Source organism: Macaca thibetana, chromosome 2 (genome assembly GCF_024542745.1).
Source record: "Macaca thibetana thibetana isolate TM-01 chromosome 2, ASM2454274v1, whole genome shotgun sequence".
Taxonomy (NCBI): Eukaryota; Metazoa; Chordata; class Mammalia; order Primates; family Cercopithecidae; genus Macaca; species Macaca thibetana.
This window is the reverse complement of record NC_065579.1, coordinates 180,906,852-180,931,014: the sequence shown is the minus strand read 5'-3', so window position 1 is coordinate 180,931,014 and position 24,163 is coordinate 180,906,852. Positions and strand designations below refer to the sequence as shown.

The following is a 24,163-nucleotide window of genomic DNA, read 5'->3' as shown; positions in this document are numbered from 1 at the left end:
GATTACAGGTGCCTGTCACCACTCCTGGCTAATGGTAGTAGCTTTTTAACCAAAGCTACTATAGGCTGGTTTTAAGCCTGTGTATAAGTTAAACATCAAAGACTGCATCATAGAGGTCTTTCGTGTCTGAATATTTCTGTCCCCTCCACATTTATACGTTGAAACCCAATCATCAGCATGGTGTGATGGCTCATGCCTGTAATCCCAGCACTTCAGGAGGCCGAGATGGGTGGATCACTTGAGAACAGGAGTTCAAGACCAGCCTGGCCAATATGACAAAGCCCATCACTACTCAAAACACAAAAATTATCCTGGCATGGTAGCACATGCCTGTAATTCCATCTACTGGAGAGCCTGAAGCACAAGAATCACTTGAACCTGGGAGGCAGAGGTTGCAATGAGCCACGATTGTATGACAGCACTCCAGCCTGGGTGACAGAGTGAGATGTTGTCTCAAAAAAAAATTAGGAGGTGGGCCCTTGGAAAGAAGATGATTAGGTCATGAGATTAGAGCCATCATAAATGGGATTAGTGCTCTTATAATAAAGGCTCCGTAGAGCTACCTTGTCCTTCCATCATGTGAAGACACAGCTGGAATGCTCAATCTGTGAAGCAGGAAATAGACTCTCACCAGACACAAAATCTGCTGGCACCTTCATCTTGAACTTTCCAGTCACCACAACTATAAGAAACATGCCTTGTTTATAAGCTTTGTAGTTTGTAGTATTGTTATAGCAGCCCAAACAGATTAAGATGAGATCTCTGGGTTTAAAGAGTGAGAAAAAAAAATTACAGCAAGATTGTGTACATGCCAAATAGCCAGCTATTACTTTAGATAGCTTATTACCTCTTTGTCAAGCATAGTTCTTTTGCTTGCTTGAAAAAACTTCTAGATGATATTTCTGTACTGCAATTGCTTTAAAATGTGGCAGCAATTTAGGAACTGGGAAACAGGCTAAGGTTAGAACAATTTGGAAGACTCAGAAGAAGACAGGAAAATATGGGGTAGTTTAGAATTTCCAAGAGACTTGGAGGACTTAGAAGACAGAAAGATGTGTTGGTATTGCGGGAAGTCAAGGACCCTGAACAGAGGGACCGGCTGAAGCCATGGAAGAAGAAGATAAATTGTGAAGATTTCATGGACATTTATTAGTTCCCCAAATTAATACTTTTATAATTTCTCATTCCTGTCTTTACTGCAATCTCTAAACATAAATTGTGAAGATTTCATGGACATTTATCACTTCCCCAATCAATATTCTTGTGATTTCCTATGTCTGCCTTTAATCTCTTAATCCTGTCATCTTTGTAAGCTGAGGATATATGTCGCCTCAGGACCCTGTGATGATTGTGTTAACTGCACAAATTGTTTAAACAATATGAAATCTGGGCACCTTGTAAAAAGCACAGGTTAACAGCAATGTTCAGGGAACAAGGGTGATAACCATTAGGTCTGGCTGCCCGAGAGCTGGGTGGAACAGAGTCATATTTCTCTTCTCTCAAAAGCAAATAGGAGAAATATTGCTGAATAATTTTTCTCAGCAAGCAACAGCCCTGAGAAAGAGAATGCGTTCCTAGGGGGAGGTTTCTGAAATGACTGCTCTGGGAACGTCTGTCTTTTACAGTTGCAGATAAGGGATGAAATAAGCCCCGGTTTCCTGTAGCACTCCCAGGCCTATTAGGATGAGGAAATTCCTGCCTAATAAATTTTGGTCAGACCGGTTGTCTGCTCTCAAACCCTGTCTCCTGATAAGATGTTATAACTGACAATGTGTGCCCGAAACTTCATTAGCAATTTTAATTTTGCCCTGTCCTGTGATCTCGCCCCACCTCCATTTGCCTTGTGATATTTTATTACCTTGTGAAGCATGTGATCTCTGTGACCCACACCTTATTTGTACACTCCCTTCCCTTTGAAAATCACTAATAAGAACTTGCTGGTTTTATGGCTTGGGGGGCATCATGGAACCTGCCGACATGTGATGTCTCCCCCGGAAATTTCTCTCTTTTGTACTCTTTCCCTTTATTTCTCAGACTGGCCAACACTTAGGGAAAATAGAAATGGACCCACATTGAATTATCGGGGATGGGTTCCCCCGATAATGTGGGAAAGTTTGGAACTTCCTAGAGACTTGTTAAATGGCTTTGACCAAAATATTTATAGTGATATAAACAATGATGACCAGGCTGAAGTGGTCTCAGATGGAGATGAGGAACTTCTTGGCAACTGGAATAAAGGTGACTCTTTTAATAGTTTAACAAAGAGACTGGTGACATTTTGTCCCTGCCCTAGGGATCAGCAGAAGTTTAAACTTGAGAGAGATAATTTAGGGTATCTGGTGGAACAAATTTTTTAGTAGCACAACATTCAGGAGGAAGTAGAGCATTAAAATTAGGAAAATTTGCTGCCTGATAATGGAGTAGAAAAAAAAACCCATTTGGGGGGAGAAATTCAAGCTGACTGCATAAATTTGCATAAATAACAAGGAGCCAAATATTAATTGCCAAGACAATCGGGAAAATATCTCCAGGGCATGTCAGAGATCTTTTTGACAGACCAGGAAGCCAAGGAGGGAAAAATGGTTTTGTAGGCTTGTCCAAGGACCCCCTGCTGTGTGCAGCATAGAGACTTGTTGCCCTGTGTCCCAGATGCTCCAACTGTGGCTAAAAGAAGTCAAGGTATAGCTTGGGCCATGGCTTCAGATGGTGCAAGACCCAAGTCTTGGCAGCTTCCTCCTAGTGTTGAACCTGCAGGTGCCCAGAAGTCATGAACTAAGGTTTGGGAACCTCCACCTACATTTCAGAGGATATTGAAAATGCCTGGATGTCCAGTCAGAACTTTGCTGCAGGGGCAGAGCCCTCATGGAGACCTCTGCTAGGGCAGTGCAGTAGGGAAATGTGGGGTCCCCAGTGGGGCACTGCCTAGTGAAGCTGTGAGAAGAAGGCCACTATCCTCTAGACCCCAGAATGATGGATCCACTGAGAGCTCATGTTGGATGCACCTGGAAAAGTCACAGACACTCAACACCAGCCCATGAAAGTAACTGGGAGGAGGATTGTACCCTGCAAAACCCAAGGCTCTGGGAGCCCATCTCTTGCATCAGCATAAATTGAATATGAGACATGGAGTCAAAGGAGATTATTTCAGAGCTTTAAGATTTAATTATTGCCTTGTGAGATTTTGGACTTGCATGGGCCTGTAGTCCCTTTGTTTTGACCAACTTCTTTCATTTGGAATAGAAGTATTTACCCAATGGCCATATCCTCATTGTATCTGGGAAGTAAATGACTTGCTTTTCATTTTACAGGCTCATAGGCAGAAGGGACTTCACTTGTCTCAGATGAGACTTTGGATTTGGACTTTTGGGTTAATGCTTGAATGAGTGAAGACTTTGGGGACCATTGGAAGGGCATGATTATGTTTTAAAATGTGAAGACATAAGATTTGGAAGGGGTGAGGGGTGGAATGACATGGTTTGGCTCTGTGTTCTCACCCAAATCCCATCTTGAATTATAATTCCCATAATCCCCATGTGTCCTAAGAGGGACCCACCAGTGGGAGGTAATTGAATCATGGGGGCAGTTACCCTCATGCCACTCTCATTATAGTGAGTGTGTTCTCATGACATCTGATAGTTTTATAAGGGTTTCTTGGCCACTTCACTCTGCACTTCTCCTTGCTGCTGCCATGTGAAGAAGGAAGTGTTTGCATCCCCTTCTACCACGATTGTAAGTTTCTTGAGGCCTACCCAGCCCTGAGTAACTGTGTCAATTAAACCTCTTTCATTTATAAATTACCCAGTCTTGGGCGGTTCTTTATAGCAGTGTGAGAATGAACTAATACAACCTCTTTCACAGTGAAGCATTATATTTAGAAATCTATGATTATCCACTAGATTTTCAGAACCATATCATATATCTCATATATATGAGATTGCTCTAATTCTGTTAGGATACTGTAGGATATTAAAAGAAGACCTTTATATTTTTATAAAAAGGAATATGTTGATTAATTGATAAAAGGAAAAATAAGATTTCATTTTTGTGAATTTATGCAATAAATGACTATGAAATGTACAGTTTGTTTGTCATTACTATTTAAAAATTTTTTATTTCTCCATGCTGAAAAAAGAGTAAGATTATAAATTGTAACAAAATTCTCCAGTCTTTAAAACTACTTTAGATCTTTAAAATTCAATGATTAAAATTTTGGAGTTTTAGTCTTTAGAAAAGACTAAATCTTGTGTATACTGTTATCAAAAAATCGGGGGAGGAAATTCTGGTCAAAATTTATTTTCAGTGTATTGTGTCTTAGAATATTTTTCTCCCAGCACAATTAATTCTATTGAGAAAATTACTTTTCTTTTTACTCTAGAATTTGAATAGCGTAAGTTTATAGAGTGTAGTCTCTCTTCTAAGCACATTTTAATTGCCATTTTTGTTTTAATTTTATTATTTTAATATCAGGGGCTAAATAGAATTTATTTTTCAGAGGAACCTGCCACAAAATATGCTGTGTACTTTATTTCAAGGCTAACCAAATTCCATGGCTAGATTTATGCAAAGTCGACACTATGCTAGGCACCTAAGATTCTGAGGGACATACAGTCTAGTGGGAAGGCATACTGTAAGCAAATGATGTAATTACAACACAATGCAGTGGGCTAAATAATAGGAGAAGGAGCAACTATACTATAAGAGGCCAGAGGAAGGAGCTGATTAACTATTGCCTAAGGGACTCAGGAGAAACTTTATGAGGGAATTACATTAGCAAAGGATTTTGGAGAATAATGAGGAGTAGAAGCAGTTTTCCAGGTGGAAATAAAAGATACCTAGTGTTGCAGACAGGGAGTACAGCATACACAAATAATTGAAAAAAAGAATCGTCTTTAGAATTTTTGCTTTGTATGGAAAGCAATAAATGACAAAGCTGGTATGTGTGTTGCAGTCTTGTGAGGAGCACTAAATAACAATGAAATGAATTTCAAATTTTGTATCCTACAGTAGTCCAAAGTTTCCCAGCTCTTTGTGATTCTAAGAGTTTTCTGCTATTGTCTTCTTAAAAATACAGATCTCCAGACCATTCTGTTGGAGCTTATTATTTGCTTAACACTTTAGAGAACCTAGATTTGAAATTATGTGATTTTGAAAGAGAGGGGAATCAATGTTTCATTTGCTTTATACAATAATTCATCAAAATGTATAGAAAGTTGAAATTCTGAAACTATTAAGCTGAAAGGCATAGAATCCAATGCAGGTGGTAAATGGCAAGGGTTTGAACTAAGCCACAGCTGGAAAAGTAGAAAATTGATCAGCTTTTGGAAGGTGGACCTGATTGGCATGCTGAATTATTGGTGAGAAAGAAAATGTAAACTATAACTCTGAGATTTTGAAATGGATACACTGCAAATTGATGAGGCTTTGTAGCTAAAATAGAAAATCAGAACACCAGGTTTGGAAAATCAGTGTAGGAATAGTGAGTTGGAGAACATTAATCTATGAATGATTATGCTAAATCAAACCCAAGAGGATGTCTGGATTTAACAGAAGTGTTCACTTCTGAAAAAGCTGAGTAGGAAATGTTCCTCAGTAGGCATTGTAATGAATGGTAAAGAAAAATAAGAGACTAATGCTTTTAAAGTCATGTCTGATTCAAAAGAAAAATCTTTCAACCATTTACTGCATATATTGTCCCATGGAGATAATTTTTAAAAGCTTTGGCTCACTTAGAAAAGAAATCCTGAGCCCTTTTTGTTATTACTTTAACTTGTCCAGTCTCTAAACCACAGAGATACCTCAGAGGTTCATTAGAAATTCCCAAATCTAGAAAGAGGAAGGTCCCAATAAAAACAAATGAACCAAACCAGATCCTTTAGGGGTTGAATTTTGAAGTTTTCACTTCCTGATTTTAAGGAAGGGTCATATTTTAGTGGCAGAATAATGTAGATTTTAAAACACCATGGTTAAAACAAAGAATCCCTTCCATGTCTGTCGCTAGATCTGGCATACACATGTATCAAATGTAATTCTAACACAAATTGTGAATGATACAAGTCTCATCCCTAACCAACAGGGAGACATTTTCTGGGTAACATTTTTACTTTTCCGTTGTAATTTGTTTTTCTATTATTTTACTGAATGTAGTCAATGACTCAGGTTACTATGTGCAAAAATCTTCCTTCTGTACTTCAATTAGATGAAGAAACAATCTTTTAGAAAAAGTTCTTCTCTACTTCTCAGCTGAGGTTCAATTATTAACTTTTTTTTTTTTAAACTAGGTCTCACTCTGTTGCCCAGGCTGAAGTGTGGTGGTGCCATCTCGGCTCACTGTAACCTCCGCCTCCAGGGTTCAAGTGATTCTCCTGCCTCAGCCTCCCAAGTAGCTGGGATTAAAGGCACACACCACCACACCTGGCTAATTTTTGAATTTTATTAGAGATGGGGTTTTGCCCTGTTGGCTAAGCTGGTCTCGACCTCCTGACCTCATGATTTGCCCACCTCAGCCTCCCAAAGGGCTGGGATTAAGGCGTGAGCCACTGTGCCTGGCCAATTATTAACTATTAAAAGTGATACTTTGGCCGGACGTGATGGCTCATGCCTGTAATGCTAGCACTTTGGGAGGTCGAGGCGAGGAGATCACTTGAGGTCAGGGATTCGAAACCAGCCTGGTCATGATGATGAAACCCCGTCTCTACTAAAAATACAAAAAATTAGCTGGGCATGGTGGCATGCTCCTGTAATCCCAGCTGCTCAGGAGGCTGAGGCAGGAGAATCACTTGAATCCCGGAGGTAGAGGTTGCAGTGAGCTAAGATTGTGCCACTGCACTCCAGCCTGGGAGACAGAGCAAGACTCTTGTTTCCAAAAAAACAAACAGGGTACTTTGCATGTCTCCATCATACATCTCAACTAGTCATTGCATGTTGCTATTTCAAGAGGCTGTCATTGCGGTGGCCTGGACTTAGGGAAGAAAACACTGTGAACAAGTCAACACTTGGTTTCCAGAAAGTTATGTCTTCTTAGAAGAGAAATTGAAAAATACTTTTTTTTTTTTTTTTTGAGACAGAGTTTTGCTCTTGTTTTCCAGGCTGGAGTGCAATGGCATGCAATCTCTGCTCACTTGCAACCTCCATCTCCCGGGTTCAAGTGATTCTCCTGCCTCAGCCTCCCTAGTAGTTGGGATTGGAGGTGCCCGGCACTATGCCCAGCTAATTTTTTTTTTTTGTATTTTTAGTAGAGTCGGGGTTTCGTCATGTTGGCCAGGCTGGTCTCGAACTCCTGATCACAAGTGATCCACCTGCCTCGGCCTCCCAAAGTGCTGGGATTACAGGTGCGAGCCGCTGAGCCTGGCCTGAAAAGCACTTCTATACCAGCTTTTATAAAACACATACTACTAGGTAACATAGGGTAAAAATATCTGTCTAGTCCTGTCATGACCAAAGAAGCATTTGAAAGAAGAATGGATTGAAAGCATCACGCATTTCCACTGTCACACAGTTAAGAGTTTCCTTAGTACTGGCGGTGTTTGGAAGTTTTCAACAATGCTGTGTAAGTCTGGAGGATGGTCAGCTGTGTGACTCAAAAGCCACCCCTCCTTCTTAGCCTTAACTATTTTTCTTCTTTATTTGCATTCTTTTCTTTTCTTTTCTTTTCTTTTCTTTTCTTTTCTTTTTTGAGACAGAGTCTCGCTCTGTTGCCCAGACTGGAGTACAGTGCCGCGATCTCAGCTCACTGCAAACTCCGCCTCCCGGGTTCAGGTCAGCCTCCGAGTAGGTGGGACTGCAGGCGCCTGACACCACACCCCGCTAATTTTTTGTATTTTTTGTATTTTTTTTTTTTTTTTTTTAGAGACGGGGTTTCACCGTGTTAGCCAGGACGGTCTCCATCTCCTGACCTTGTGATCCGCCTGCCTTGGCCTCCCAAAGTGCTGGGATTACAGGCGTGAGCCACCGCGCCCGGTCTACTTGTATTCTTTTAAGAAATATTTCATTTAAAATATAATCAGTGCCACTTTACAAAGTATATATGTCTCCTTTCTTTATGATTTTACACAGGGAACGTCTGTCAGCTGTACTCAGAATAGCAAACGTTGAAGATCAAATATTAATATTCTTTCTCTCTCTTAACTACCAATACAACAAAAATGTATTTTACATACCAGACATCACTTTAAATTTTCTAAGCATTATTACCTTTATACTGTTGTAAATTTTCTTTTTACCAGTTTCTTCATTTGTTTTTCTACAAAACTATTTGCTAACTTGCAACAATGCCTGCACCAGTTTCTCGGCATCCTATTCTGTCATCAACTTCTTTCTCTTAATAAGGGAATCGTTTCAATAATCTATCAATTAGGGTGTATAACAGGCAGAAAATTAAAAATCCGAACGGGTACGCTAGCTCACTCCTGTAATCCTAGCACTTAGGGAGGCTGAGGTGGGTGGATCACCTGAGGTCAAGCATTCGAGACCAGCCTTGCCAACATGGGGAAACCCTGTCTCTACTAGAAATATGAAAATTAGCTGGGTGTGGTGGTACGCATCTGTAATCCCAGCTACTTGGGAGGCTGAAACAGTAGAGTCTCTTGCGCCCGGGAGGTGGAGGTGCAGTGAGCCGAGATTGCGCCATTGAACTCCAGCCTGGGCAAGAAGAGTGAAACTCCATCTAAAAAAAAAAAAAAAAAATCCTAGGCTATCAGATCGTTTACTGGCAATTGCGATTTTAGCATATATACCAGCATTTTTGCTACAAAATCCCTGAGCTTTCTCTTCCTTCTTAATTTCACCTGTAGCTCCCAGCATTTTTCCAGTCTTAAGGAAGTTGAAATTTTTTTTTTCCATTTTGCTTAACCATTAACCCCCATTCTCTCAAATTGCAAGTTTTAAATTTTTATTTAAAAAAGAAAATAAATCTGTCGTACAGTGTACATTGCAATATCATGATTTTTGTACAGAAAAATACTGATGTAAAGAATTTCTATGAATTTGCAAATTAGTAATTTGAACAAATCACTCTCTGATATCTGAAAATTAATGAAAAGCATAATTTGTATCACCGTTTCTCATTAATATTCTAAATTGTGTTACAGCACATAAAGAATCGATAAATTATACCTCAAAACATGAATTAAAAAGTGTTCTGGAAAACTTTTTAAAAGCATTGATACAGTGGAGTGCTCATAGAATTTGTCTCTTTCTCCATTATGTTTTATTATGCCCACACTATTTCTCAAGGGAAAGAAAAACAATTCCTATTAATTATTTATTAATATTAAAACATTGATGAGTATTACCTAAAAGTACCGGGCTTCCAGCTGGTGTACTGAGTTGAACTTTGCTGAAATGCAGCCAGCGTAAGGGGCGTGTATTAAAAGAGCAGAACAAATGACTTAATAGGGGTCCAAAAGCAGCAATCAGAAAAGGTTCATTTAACATAGTGATGGCACAAGCTTCAAGCAATTGCCTCTACTTAAGTAAGTGTGGAATTACAAAAGGCTATTTATTACAGTCCAACAGAGTCCTGCAGCTTGCTCAAAGAGCTTTGAAGAAATTCAAGTTATAAAGTCCTGCTCAGTGCAGAAGCAGTAAAATTTGGACAGACCCCCAAAACAGCCTGCAAAGCTTTCATTAAAAAGTTAATACAATCCTCATCACAATTGTTCTTTCAAACGAATTATTTTCTCTCTTTTCTTTTTTTAAAGGAGAGATGCTGTACTTGGTTATTTTCAACACTTCTTTGAAAATGAATTTTAACCACGAGGAAAAAATGGAAGTTTCATGGTGGTATCAAATTAAATGTAGGACCTCATGTGTTCCAACATCAAGCTTCTTGAAATGCTCTTGAAACTGACATTAAATGTGACTCCATTAATGGACTTAGTTCAGCAGAAAAATTACTAGGATTTCCTCATTGTAGGAAATGCAAAATTTGAGTCCAAAGACATTGGGGCTGCAATTTTTTTATTAGTGATTGGATAATGAATTGATTTTTCTAAATATTGAAGTATGTAAAAATAGAATATTTTTTTAAAAATCCACGTCTATTTATTTGTAATTCAGCAATACATTTGTATATATTGAATATGTTTATGAAGCTTCAACTAAAATATAAGAAAAATAACTTACCTTTTGCTTAGAATCAACTTTAGAGAGCAAATCACAGGGTTGTGGGGGTGAAACCAATTTAGGGACTAAAATAGAGGATTATTGAATAGATGAATTGACAATGAAAGGTAAATGATATTAATTTATATGAAAAGATACTAATTTCTAGTGGGAGCAAAATGTTAATAAGAAAATGAATTTACTTTTTCATCAGAAAAGCAACACCTACATTTTTTCCTTGGCAGAAGATTAAGTCAGGCAAAGTGTGGTGGTTCATGCCTGTAATCCTAGCACTTTGGGAGGCCTAGTGGGGAGAATCACTTGAGCCCAGGAGTTCAAGATCAGCCTGGGCAACGTGACAAAACTTTGTCTCTACAGATAATAAAAAAAATTAGCTGATTGTGGTGGCACAAGCCTGTAGTCTCAGCTACTTGGGAGGCTAAGCCAGAAGGATTGCTTTAGCCTGGGAGCGGGAGTCTGCAGTAAGCCAAGATCACATCACTACACTCTAGCCTGGGCAACAAGGGCAAAACCCTGTCTTAAAAAAAAGAAAAAAATAAAACAAAAGATTAAGTCATCATTCCTAGGCCAATCCATGTTTCAATTAGAAGGAGTTCCTATGACCTCACAAGTAATACAACCCAGTGGATGGGAAATATCGCAGTAGATTCTATTTTTTCGTGTACAGTTTTCTTGGAAGTGGCACGAGGCAACCGTAATGAAAGTTTCTATTATAGGTGAAGAATAAAAATGAAAAGTGTTTATAGATAGGAAAGTTTGAACGAGAGGTCGGATGCAAAAGTCATCATGTGATAATCATAGAAATGTCAACAAATTCGAAACTTCTGCTAACTTGTGGGAAATACAAATATATGAGGTTCTTACAGCCCTTGATTTGAGAAAAATCTATATAAAAATAAGTTATTTAACAATGAAAACAATTCAACAGTTAATGTATCTAAAGATTCCTGAGTTTTCGTTTGTTGTGTGTTTGTAGTTTATTTTGCTGCATTCCATTAAGACATTTCGATTGGTGAGTGAACCAAGATTGAGATTTGAAAGCAGAAGTACTTTGATGATAGGATGCATTTTTCCTTTTAATGGAAGGGCTTGAAGAAGGAAATCACTTAAAATATATTTAATCTTCAGTTAGAAATGAATTTGACCCTATGATATCTGATCCAAACAGATGGGGTTTTTATTCATATTCCATACTTTCGATAATGCTTAGCAAAACATAGCAAATATAGAATCACCATCAAATAAGACATTTCAAAACATGTCTAGGTAATTGTAAAACACATATAGCAGTCATTTCCTTGGTACCTCTCATTAAATATTTTTTTAAGAAATAAAAATGTAAAACAGAAGATTGTTGTTTCCTTTTCTTTGTAGTCAAGAGATGTTTGTCAGAAGTCAAGACCTACTGTAATATGTCCTAAATCATATCTATTTTACAATACACTAAATGTTATTATTACCTATGGATACCATGGGACTCCTTGTGCATAATGGATTCCAGTCCTCTTGCAGAGCTGCATATGAAAATGTTATCAATGAGCTGAAGAATCTGGCATTAATAACTTTGCAACATTATAACAAATAGGTAGTCCTGATGTTTTGTTCTTTTTTTAATATATCAAATATATTTCATTGCTTACATTATAGTAGCAGATTGAAAACATCTGCTCACTTGCCACTAGTCCACCAGCAGCAGAGAATCTCAGCTCATTTTCCCTAGGCCTGCATGTACCAGGGCTATAATCCAGCTGTTGAGCCTGGATATGGGGCCAGATTAATACTCAAGAGCCTTGGAAATGGAAATCGTGCTTTCTTGCCAAAAATTGGAATGATGATAGATTCCATTTGCATGTTCCCTTCTCTCTCTGTTCTTATTTGCCAGCCTTTCCAACCCATTAATTTGCTTCCTTCCACCTTCCCCTCCCATCTTCTCTTTACAGCTCCATCACCTGTCCTGACGATTAAGAAAGATCGGACCTCCAGAAATAGCATCTCTTTGTCCTGGCAAGAACCTGAACATCCTAATGGGATCATATTGGACTACGAGGTCAAATACTATGAAAAGGTGGGGAAACAATGTTTCAAGCTTGGGCTGTGTAGGAAAGAAGCTGTTTCCTCATGAGCTGTGCTCTTGGAAAGAAACCAGTGACATTGCTGGTAAATGGCAGAGCGCTGTTGAGAACTGTGGCCATGTGACCCCTTTGATTTATTGGTAGAGGAAGGTTTAGAAAGAATCTTGTTGAATACCCCATATTCTAGAGCAATAAGCAACATCAAAGATGCCACTGCCAACTTAATCCAGTTAGTTATGGCAATAGCATGACATTTGTATCCTTTTACACCAAGACCCCTCCTCTACCAACTATTTTATTGTGATTTCTTAGTCTATTTGTGAACTGTTTTTTTAGTTCATTACCTCAAGCATCATATCCTGACCTTCAAATTGACATGCATTTCATTCAATACAAATAGAAACATTGTGCTAGTGACAAAAATATTGTATTGTTTAACTGATGATGAAAAGCTTTCTTGACCCTGTAGAAGGAAATTTAGAAGGTTGGGGTTGGATGGATAAATTTGCCTGACATAAAGTTGTGGCTTGGTAATGCAATTATTTAAAAAAAATAGGCACATGGTTATTTTTACCCCAAATTTAAAAATTATTAAAAAAAGAGGTACGCAGTTATTTTGCCCTGAGTGGAGTGGTGAGTATTCCATCATTCTAAATGACTCATTTTTTTTTCTGTTTGTAAATTATAGTAAAGTTTAAAGGCAAGACGTGTTTAAACCTTAGCATCGCAGCTAGTTAGTTTCACAGCTACAAAGTGACGACTACATATTAGTGTATCTACTTCAGTTTATAAAGTGTGTTAAAGTGAATTAAATGCAAATTGTGCATTTATACAGCAGTTTATATTTACAGAGCAATTTCTGTGGACATTACTTAAGTTTGAGCTGTATAACAACCTTATGGAAGTAGAAAAGTAAGTTGTTTAACAATTAAGAATACTGAGATTGACGTTATATGGATTTCCGACGGCCTCACTGCTAATAAATATTAGATCTCTGTTTTGGATCGTGGCAGCCATGAGTCCTCCTTTAGTATGTTTTCCCCTATATCAGGCACCTTTGTCTACATGAGAATACATCCTGATGAGAATTATTGGCATAATCAACTGTGCAAAAATGCATAATGTAAAAACATTGTTTTGCGTTATGTAGTTATTTCCTTGCTTGAAGTTAATGTATTTCTCTAGTATAATGTCGTTTTTTTCGTAGTCTGTCTGTAAGAGAGACTAGAGTATGTCTTTTTCATTAAAAGAAATTGATGCCAAATAAACTTTATTGTTCCAAAATTGTAGTAGAAATAAGTTTTCTCTTAACTTTGAGTCCTCTACTGTGGTAAAATCAAATGCTCATATGATTGTGATCTATTTTCAGAAGTATGACAAGATAGAATGGGGAAATATAATAATTCATGTTCATAAATGATGCCACAAAATTTTTAAAAATCAGTTATATGCCACAGTTCAAACTACATTTCAGAACTGGGAGAAGAATGTTAGGTAACATTTAGATCTATGAGATTAAAATCAAATTTTAATTGTATACATCCGTACCTTTCACAAACATGAAAATTGTTCTGCCTTATTTCAAACTCCTTCAACAAACACAACAAGCAGCACTACTTTTTTTTTTTTTTTTTTTTTTTTGAGGCGGAATTTCACTCTTGTTGCCCTGGTTGAAATGTGATGGCAAAATCTCAACTCACCACAACCTCCGCCTCCCAGGTTCAAGCGATTCTCCTGCCTCAGCCTCCCAAGTAGCTGGGATTACAGGCATGTGCCAACATGCCCCATTAATTTTGTATTTTTAGTAGAGATGAGGTTTCTCCATGTTGGTCAAGCTAGTCTCAAACTCCTGACCTCAGGTGATCTGCCCACCTTGGCTTCCCAAAGTGCTGGGATTACAGGCGTGAGCCACCACCCCTGGAAATTACTTTGAAACAATATTAACCAATGCAGGAAAAAATGGTTGAATCTATTGATTATTCCCTAAGTATTTTTGATACATACATACCTGTAATATTATTTAAAATATATTCCTATAAATACATATTTGCATCATATATACCTAAATTTAAAAATTAATTCCAAATATTTATAGTATGCTTGGTAATACTGAGAAAGTGTCTCTAGTATTTAAACTCCACAAGGTCTAGCTTTCTTGATTGGTTATTCCGCTGATGGTGATGAACACTATATGTAATGTATGCTGTGTTTTCTGTACTACTCAATCTCATCTTGGTTGAGGATATACAGTGTTTCGTATTACCTACTCTACGTCCTACCCTAGGTGCAGGGACATTGTACCATTGCTTGAAATCAGGTTCCCCATAGGAGCTCTGTGCATAATAACATATGTGAAAGAAAAAACGTAATTCTGGATAAATTCAATATTTGTAAACGAGACTTGACACAAAGAGACCACTAAAATGTGGTGTGGTGTGAATCTAATGTACAATGTGAATCTCCTAGAGATCCTTTTTGAGAAATATTTCTAGCCTTTGATCTGGAGATTTTTGCCTCTACCAAACCATAGTGACTTAAATACAGCACAAATACAGTTATGCTAAAAATAATGTAGAGCTACATATAAAACCTTGACTTTTTATGTTTAATATTTTAAGGTTGATAAAAAAATATTCTACTCCAGAATCAATAGAGCATTCCTATTAGGTTTCATTCAAAGGGATATTTTCTTTTTTGTAAGTTTGTAATTGGAATTAGATTTAAGTTTTCTCTCAGCCTTGACTTTGAAGAGAACATATCTTTCCTCACATATTTACTGATTAGTTAGAATAAAGCTAAATTTTTCCTGCTTTATATGCAGGGCAGAAATAATAATATTCAAATTAGGAAATTCTGTAAATATTTTTTTCTTTTAGAAATGCCTATGTTGGGCCAGGCATGGTGGTTCACGCCTGTTATCCCAGCACTTTGGGCAGCTGAGGCGGGCGGATCACCTGAGGTCAGGAGTTCAAGACCGGCCTGGCCAACATGGCGAAACCTCATCTCTACTAAAAATACAAAGATTAGCTGGGAGTGATGGCATGCACCTGTAGTCTCAGCTACTCGGGAAGCTGAGGCAGGAGAATCTCTTGAACTTGGGAGGCAGAGGTTTCAGTGAGCTGAGATCACGCCACTGCACTCCAGCCTGGCGACAGAGCAAGACTTTGTCTCTCTCTCTCTCTCTCTCTCTCACACACACACACACACACACACACACACACACACCCCAAGCCTATGTTGCCTTTGGAGAATAAAATAATTGCAATAATCGATATGACTTTTTAAATCCATCCCATGATCTGTGTTAAAATATAAAAGAATCAGGTTTGAGTGGTTCACTGTTTATCGTTTTATAGCATTATGAAGATTTGATTTTAACATGATTTTTTTTCTGACCTCAAAGCAGGAACAAGAGACAAGTTATACCATTCTGAGGGCAAGAGGCACAAATGTTACCATCAGTAGCCTCAAGCCTGACACTACATATGTATTCCAAATCCGAGCCCGAACAGCTGCTGGATATGGGACGAACAGCCGCAAGTTTGAGTTCGAAACTAGTCCAGACTGTATGTATTATTTCAATGTAGTCTAGAGGAGGGGGCAGGGGGGTCTTGCAAAAGATGTCTGATCATTTATTCTCACTGTCTCTAAGTTTTAACCAAATGTGATACATTTAAGGTATATTGCTTGGGACATTGCAATTTGCAGAGCCCTGTGTCTGTATACAGTATTTGTGTTTGTGTGGGTGTACATTTTGTGTTTCCTTTTTTCCTGCATATTCTAATGCCTGAAATGCTTCTGTTTTGTTGTTAGGCATAAATTGCTTTTGAGGAACATTATTTAATATATTAATGCACTTCCAGTTCCTGTCATTTCAGATATTCCAGGTTCATTGCATGATTCAATGAGCTACAAAAAAGAAACTTGCTGATCCATGAGAATCTTAATTTTATTTTAATCCTTAACACATTCAACAGCATATCACAGAGAGAATAAGGATTTTCTAAAATGTGTTTTATCACTTCTTTCACATTCACAAGTAATTTGAATAGCCTGTTCCTTTAACCCCAAATTTGGCTAAAATTGGCCTAAAACTGGCAAACATTTTCCCAGTAACTTTTCTTTTTTTCAAATGAATTTTCTTCATACTTAAAAGAGCCCTTTGCTAAAATACAATTTTCAAAAAGGTAAAATTATGTCTATGGCACTAATATAAAATGAGTGCAAGTTAATGATTTTACTTAACTCATTAATTAATGAGCAGATTAGCAAGAGATTTAAACCTGTTCTAAGAAAAACTTGAACAGATACATAATTATGTGTATGTGTTTGTGTGTGTGTGTGTGTGTGTGTGTGTTTAGGCAATCATAATATGTTAAAATGTGCTAATATGTCCCAAACTGGTTAATATCCAATGAGGGTAATAAATGTAATGATCGAGGTCATCTTTCTTACAGGGCACAAACCAGTTGTCTTTCTAGCAAATAAGTGTTATTTCAATTGTTAAAGGAAAAAGGATATATATCACTATCAGTTTTCTACAACTTAAATTCACTCTTGTAAAATAGCCTAGAAAGATGAGCAAAGATGCATACCCTTTAGAAATAGATTACCCAGGAACAGTCTGACAATGCTCAACACTCTGCTGAAAGAAATGTAATAATCTTCTGACCATTCCCATTTCCCATTCTTCCCTGACATCTGTATTTCCCATTTTCTAGATAGTTTGTTCCTGACAAAAAATCTCATTGTTATTGGTATATTTTTGTGTTCAAATTTGATACTGGATAAAAACTTTCAGGACTGGCCTGAAAATATAAAAATCATTCTAGTTATATAGTATTTACTCCATCAGGTTTACTCATGTTAGAGTACCTATTTTATGGCGCACTTTCTGTCAGACAATTAGAAATGCTGCTTACAATAAGGAGCTGTAAATTCCACCAGGTATTGAGATGCTAATGTTTTTAGAAATCATCCGCTTACAGATGAACCATGACAATTCTACTCAAAGGAGACCTGCCATCCTCAAATACATAAATCTATTCCTAAAGACCTCTTTTAATCCTCACAATAAAATGTGTGTGGAGAAATCACCCTCAGAGGATATTAGAAACAAAACATGAAATATGATGGAAATACAAGTGCCAACAAGGTTTAAAACAAATTAAAAACTTAGATGGCTCAATAATAAAATGTAAGTGTAACTTAACATTAGTAACATTAGTACTTCTAAGACTTTTTGCAAATGTTAAGTGGTACAAAGAAAGTTTCTCCTTTTGAAATGATTACAGATTAACTTTTCTCAAAATCTTTTTTTTTTTTTTTTGAGACAAAGTCCTGCGCTGTTGCCCAGGCTGGAGTGCAATGGCATGATCTCAGCTCACTGCAACCTCTGCCTCTTGGATTGAAGCAATTCTCCTGTCTAATTTTTTTGTATTTTTAGTAGAGATGGGGTTTCACCATATTGGTCAGGCTGGTCTCGAACTCCTGACCTCAGCGTGATCCACCCACCTCGGCCTTCCAAAGTGCTGGGACTTAACTGAATCTTTGAAATAACAGCAATAACAAAATCTATATTTGATTTATCAAGAGAGATCGGAAATCATAGAAGTAGTAAAAGCAAATATTTATTGTGTCCTGTGGTAGAAATCAACATATTATGAGGTGAATGCTCAGATCACTATTAGATAAACATTTTTTATGCATATTTGGGAACATCCCTCTAATCTTACATGCTCTTAATTAACACTTAACCCTCTCTGATAAGTAAATTTGCAAAAACAATATATTTTAACATTCTAATATAATTCCAGATTTACCACAGATATTGCTGTGGTAGCATTTATGAAATATGATGGAATATTTCTTGAGGTTTAGGAAATATCTCATTTGAAAACTGCAGGGCCATAGGATTTTTGCCAAGTAAGTTTTTTTTTTTTTTTTTTTTTTTTTTGAGACGGAGTCTCGCTCTGTCACCCAGGCTGGAGTGCAGTGGCCGGATCTCAGCTCACTGCAAGCTCCGCCTCCCGGGTTTACACCATTCTCCTGCCTCAGCCTCCCGAGTAGCTGGGACTACAGGTGCCCGCCACCTCGCCCGGCTGGTTTTTTGTATTTTTTAGTAGAGACAGGGTTTCAACGGGTTAGCCAGGATGGTCTTGATCTCCTGACCTCGTGATCCGCCCGTCTCGGCCTCCCAAAGTGCTGGGATTACAGGCTTGAGCCACCGCGCCCGGCCGCCAAGTAAGTTTTGTATTAGCAATTCTTCCATTGATTGAAAGAGAGAAGAGGAAAAAAGGGTGGAAAAAATGAGTTTTTTCCCCCTCCTCATTTATTTAAAAACTGTGAGTTACACATTTTAATTTGTTTTTACAAAAGTAAATTTACTTTTGCTATTTCACCATAATGTTTTAAATAAATTTGAGAAATTTTATTGAAATAAATAAATTTAAATAAAAATGTAATTTTTAAATAAATTTGAAATAAAAATAAGAAAAAAATGCCTTTTGTCTTAAGAGGTAAAAGAAAATTTTTTTTTTGTCTCACTCTATTGTTTTTTTAAAATCAAAATGACATATTCCTAAATACTCTAAGTGTTTAATAACAATCTTATTTGTTATATGTTGATTTTTTTTGAAAAATAGACATAAGATTTATGTTTGTATTTAACAGTTTGCTTTTTCCCTCTAGTTTTAATTTTTTATTTTATTTATGTATTTATTTATTCTTTTTGAGACTGAGTCTTGCTCTGTCGCCCAGGCGAGAGTGCAGTGGTGAGATCTCAGCTTACTACAAAATCTGCCTCCCGGGTTCAAGAGATTCTGTAGCTGGGATTCAGGTGTGTGCCACAACACCAGCTAATTTTGATATTTTTAGTAGAAACGGGGTTTCACCATGTTGGCCAGGCTGATCTTGAACTCCTGACCTCAAGTAATCCAACTGCCTCAGCCTCCAAAAGTGCTGGGATTACAGGCGTGAGGCACAGCGCCTGGCCAGTTTTAATTTTTTAGTTACATAATGTCTCATTCATGACATGTATGCATATATTTTGGTAGAACACAATGTATTTTGAGCTGGAATTTAGATAACATTTTCTGAACTTTGTAAGGAAGAGATGCAGACAGAGTAGAGCACATATATTTTTCTAAGTGCTTTAAAATATCTTATTTTTATATGTCAGTACTTTATATTTATTATCATCTTCATTTTACAGATGAGGAAACTGAGGCAAAGAGAGGTTAAGGAAGTTTTCCAAAGTCACACAATTGGCAAGGGATATGCCGATTCCAGAATCCTTGTTTCTACATGACAGTATATAAAGCAGTATGATAAACATTTCATTTGATTCTGTTCTATAAGCTATTCAGATACTATTATATCATTTTATACATGATCTAAGATACACATTTTATGTGTTTTTTTCTGAGTTTGCATATCTAGTCAGTGGAGCAACAAACCTAGAATCTCCAGGTTTTGAAGTCTTGAATCAGTGCAATTACTGCACATGAAGAAGAAAAATACTGAACTAAGACCCATGGAAAGCTTGGAGTATAAAAGAGTAAAAGGATTTTCCTAGCATGAAGTTAGCTTCCACCAATACGAGAAGTACAGACATTAAGGCATGTTTGGAAGAGCAGATAGTCCAACTCTTTGGAAACCCTCAGTGGGGAAAAACCAAAGCTGTGGTGTGTGCTTCGTGCACAAGAAAACCAGGGACAAAGTGAGAGTTAAGAGCAAACACATTAGAGCAGATGAGCATTATTACAGTGAGCTTCACAAGTCATTTCAAGTCTGCATGTCTCGGTTTTGCTATCTGGAAATTGGGAAGCATCATGAGATTTTAATGTTGATTAAATATGTTATTACTTGTAAAGAGCTTAAACTAGTACCTCATATAGCCTCATATAGCAGATACTCACTGTGCATGTGTGTTGTGTTTAAACAAATAGTCCATAATTTGAACATCTGAAGAACTTCAAGAATAACAATCTATGGAATAAAGTTGGGTTTTAAAATTAGAGGATTTCATTGGATATTACTATGAAGAAGACCACCCCAGGGATAATTAAATTAGCACTCCCGAATGCCTCACGTCCTCATTATTTGTTGTTTTGAAGAGTAAAAATGGTACAACTTTACTTTCTTGGGGCCTATTACTAGGTGACGTAAAGGAAGCCTGACAAAGGGAGACTGGAATCATTAAGTAGAGAAATTTCTATATAAAAATTAGGCATTCATCATCTATAATTTTGTAGGAAATAGAATACTTTTGCAAAGTTTTCTCCAGGGAAATGATATAACAATTGGTAACATTTATTGGGCACTTAATATATGCTTGGCACTACTGTAAGTATTTTACTAGTACTAACTCATTTAATTCTCAAACAACCAAATTATGTCACACAGCAAATAAGTATAAATCCAGGAGTTCTGACTCAAAAGAATGAACTCTGAATCACTCTTTTGAGAGAGAAAGCCAGCACTCTGTGTAGGATGGAGCAAAACAGAAATGACTAGAAACAGAGGGAGCAGAAAACAAATTCAAATTGAATTATTAAGAAATGTAATAGCTATCAATTACATTAAATTATTAGACACCTATATAACTCATCACTATTATTCATTCACATATTTTCTCATTTTAACAATGAAAATGATCTGATTTAGTTATGTGCTTTAGATAGCCTCTGAGAGTCATATATTTTAGAGAGAGAAAAAACTGTAGGGAAATCCTAGTTTAATTCTGTTTTCAACAGAAAAAGAAATAGAGAATTATCTTTTCTCCTATCATATTTCCCTTCCCAGTTTCCCTGAGCTTTATTTTATAAGCTGGCTAATCAAAATAAGGTTTGAATTCTCAAATTCAAACCTTGCTGCTTTCTATAAATTACTACAGTACGCAAAGTGAAAAACATGATTTCAAGTCACCACTCTATGTTATGGAGCGTTTTTGAAATATTGGATTAAACTATTTCACAAATCATTCACAGATCTTTAGCCAATGGATAGGGATATATCAGTCAGATGCTCTGGGAAGAAGATACCAAGATGAAACTACGAGAGCTTTATAGGAGAAATACTTGTGAAGGATAAAAGGCAGATGGAGCTGAGCCAGGCAAGCAGAACCTCAGACTGAGATGTAGGTCTGTCATTTATAAAGGGAAGGAGGGAAAGAAGAAAGAGTTGAGGAAGGGAAGCCCCAGACAGCAATGCAGCTCTGAGGGTCTCAGCCAAGCCAGTGGGGAGCTTCAGAGCACACATCACCCATTTGAGGAGTGTTGCATTCGGCATGGATGGCCAAGCTCCATAACCCTTTGCCAGTACTGTTAAGTCACTAAGGGAAACATAACCTGTGTTTGAAGGCTGTAGTGGATCCTGAAGGTGCAGCAGCTGGAGGCTGTCTGCTGACTATACTCTTTGCAGCAGGAACATCTGAGCAAGCACTCCTGTGACTGCCATAGTGGTATAAACAATAGTTTGCTGGTAGTAAAGAATAAAGGCCTTGCAACAGTTTATATTATGAGTGTGCCATCCTGCCACACTCTGAGCACTTTTGCTTTTTTTTCAGATGCTACTCACAGGAAACTCCTAACAACCTATATGTCACATTTCTTTTCTTGCATTATTTGACTATCCCTAAAAACACATATTTTAGAGAAAATCTTCCAAACTTAGATTTGTTCAGGCTGAAGATTCCATGTTGGCTCCTGGGGAGGTGATATTATTCAGATAACTAAACTAGCTCTTCTTTTGAGTCCTGAGGTGTTCGTGTATTTAATCAGCATTTACCACAAGAACAACATATACAAATAAGAGCATAAAAGAGGCTATTCCAGGAAATGTGTGTATTTTTAAAAATCTAGAGATTAGGATGCTTATGGAGTTTGTAGGAGATGTGGCTGGGGATTGAAACATGAAACAGATCCTAAATGACTTTTACATGCTCTGCTATAAAATTTGCATTTTATCCTGAAAGTTACCAAGAGTCAAAATTTTCCTATGCAAACATTTTATGCATAGGAATGACATGGTCAAATTCATGGTTTAGAAGGAATATCCTAAAAGATAAAATATGTGAAAAGCATATAAATAGAGACCCAATTAAGAATTTCTAATTATAATCCAGAAGATAAATGAAGACTTAAACTAGGATATTTAAGAGTGTTTGGTGATTAATTGGAAGCAGAATGATTAGGAGGTGGAGAGGAGAAGATTATTTTATATTTGTAGTCTAGATTCTTGCCCCTCAAAATGTTGTGGTCTGAAATCAGCATAATCAGCACTGCCTGTGTGTTCATATGTGTTCATAAGAAACGTGCAGTCTCATGTCCCACTCCGGATTGACTGAATCAGAAACTGCTTTTCCAGAGATTCCTGAGTGGTTTTTGTGAACATTAAAGTTTGAGAAACATTGGTCTGGGTCAAGAGTCAGTAAACGTTTTTCTGTAATAGGCCAGATAATAAATATTTTAGGCTTTGTGCACATCATTCTCTATTGCTGCTACTCAACTTGCCCATTCTAGCATAACATTGGTCGTAGACAATGTACAAATTAATGATTGATTGTGGCTATGTTCCAGTAAAACTTTATTTATAAACAGCAAAGTTTGAATTTCCTAGATTTAGAATTTTCACATGTCATGAAATCTCATTATTTTGACTTTTTACAACTGTTAAATGAAATGTAAAACCATTCTAAGCTCACAAGCTGTACAAAACAGGGGACAGGCAAGATTTGGCTCCTGGGCCTTTTTGCCAACCATTTATCTAGGTGAATAAATGGGCTCAGGAGCCATTTCTAAAGGTAGGAAATAGAGGTTTGTTGATGGTATGTGTTGAGGTCCGTGTATCATATCACTTTTCAAACGAATATAGATATTGGAGGTAAAACAAGCTTATTTAGAAAGCTTTTTATAATTTTATGCTGAGAATTCTTCCTCTCTTCTCTAAGATCCTCCCATAACTTCTGGTTCATTCAATGAGATTTTTGCCATTGAGGGCAGAGAAACCCAGTACAGCAGATTTTGGACAGGAGACATTTAAATAATGTTTGATTGATGTCATTGAAACAAAGTATTTAATCTTATTAATCAGGTAGAAATTTCAAGCAAAATTATGGGACATGTCTATTTTTTTAAACACTAAGTGAAGAATACTTTCAACATGGTATCAGACATTAAGCCATACTTCAGGTAAAAATAGAACACAAATTAATTAATTAATCAATCAACTGTTCCACGTAGATGTTGGTCATGACTATAAAACCTGTGCTTATTTTTTATCTTCAACCTCACAGCTTTCTCCATCTCTGGTGAAAGCAGCCAAGTGGTCATGATCGCCATTTCAGCGGCAGTAGCAATTATTCTCCTCACTGTTGTCATCTATGTTTTGATTGGGAGGTGAGTTCACAGTCTGTTTTACTATTCACTTTCATTGTTGCTTTGTTTGCTGCCATTGGTTGCTGTTAAAATGTGAAGAGTGTGCTCAATAAAATATTTTAACAAGTAAGAATGTCTCCACTTGTAGTTTAGGTCCTCTCTTTCTTCTCCTTTTCTTTGTTTCTCCATCCTTAGTTTCGATTTTCTGCTCTACATTAAATTCCTGTCCCCACTCTTTAACACACACCCCTCCTCTTCTCTCTTCTGACCCTACTCCTAATTTTTACTTTCTTTCTCTAATTATCTCCTCACTCTTCAAATAACCCCAGATTTCCTTGACACTTTCTCACCCAGAACAGGGCTAACACTGCACAGCACTAATCATTACCCATGGAGACTTTACCCTTCATTCCTTCTAACAGAAGTTGTTAAAAAATACTATAAACACATTCTAAGGCCATTATAAAAACTGAACTGGAGTGTCTGCACAGTGGGAAGCAACTCTATGTGTCTCCTCATTAGGCAGCTTTCCAGGGTCCCCAGAGAGAGAGACTTTCTTCAGAGGATTTAGAAAATATGAAGTTATTAAAC

General features: G+C 37.1%; 1 protein-coding gene across 2 annotated transcripts in view; it reads left to right on the top strand.

Annotated features, from left to right (window-relative positions):
* Positions 1-24,163, top strand: part of EPHA3 (EPH receptor A3) — a 358,761-nt gene that overhangs the window by 266,366 nt on the left and 68,232 nt on the right. The window contains exons 6-8 of one of the 2 annotated variants that reach the window (XM_050778973.1): positions 12,063-12,187; positions 15,598-15,760; positions 23,491-23,593. In XM_050778973.1, the coding sequence (XP_050634930.1) occupies positions 12,063-12,187; positions 15,598-15,760; positions 23,491-23,593 (391 nt within the window). The remainder of the gene's footprint in view (positions 1-12,062; positions 12,188-15,597; positions 15,761-23,490; positions 23,594-24,163) is intronic. The other variant, XM_050778974.1, reaches the window with a different exon arrangement.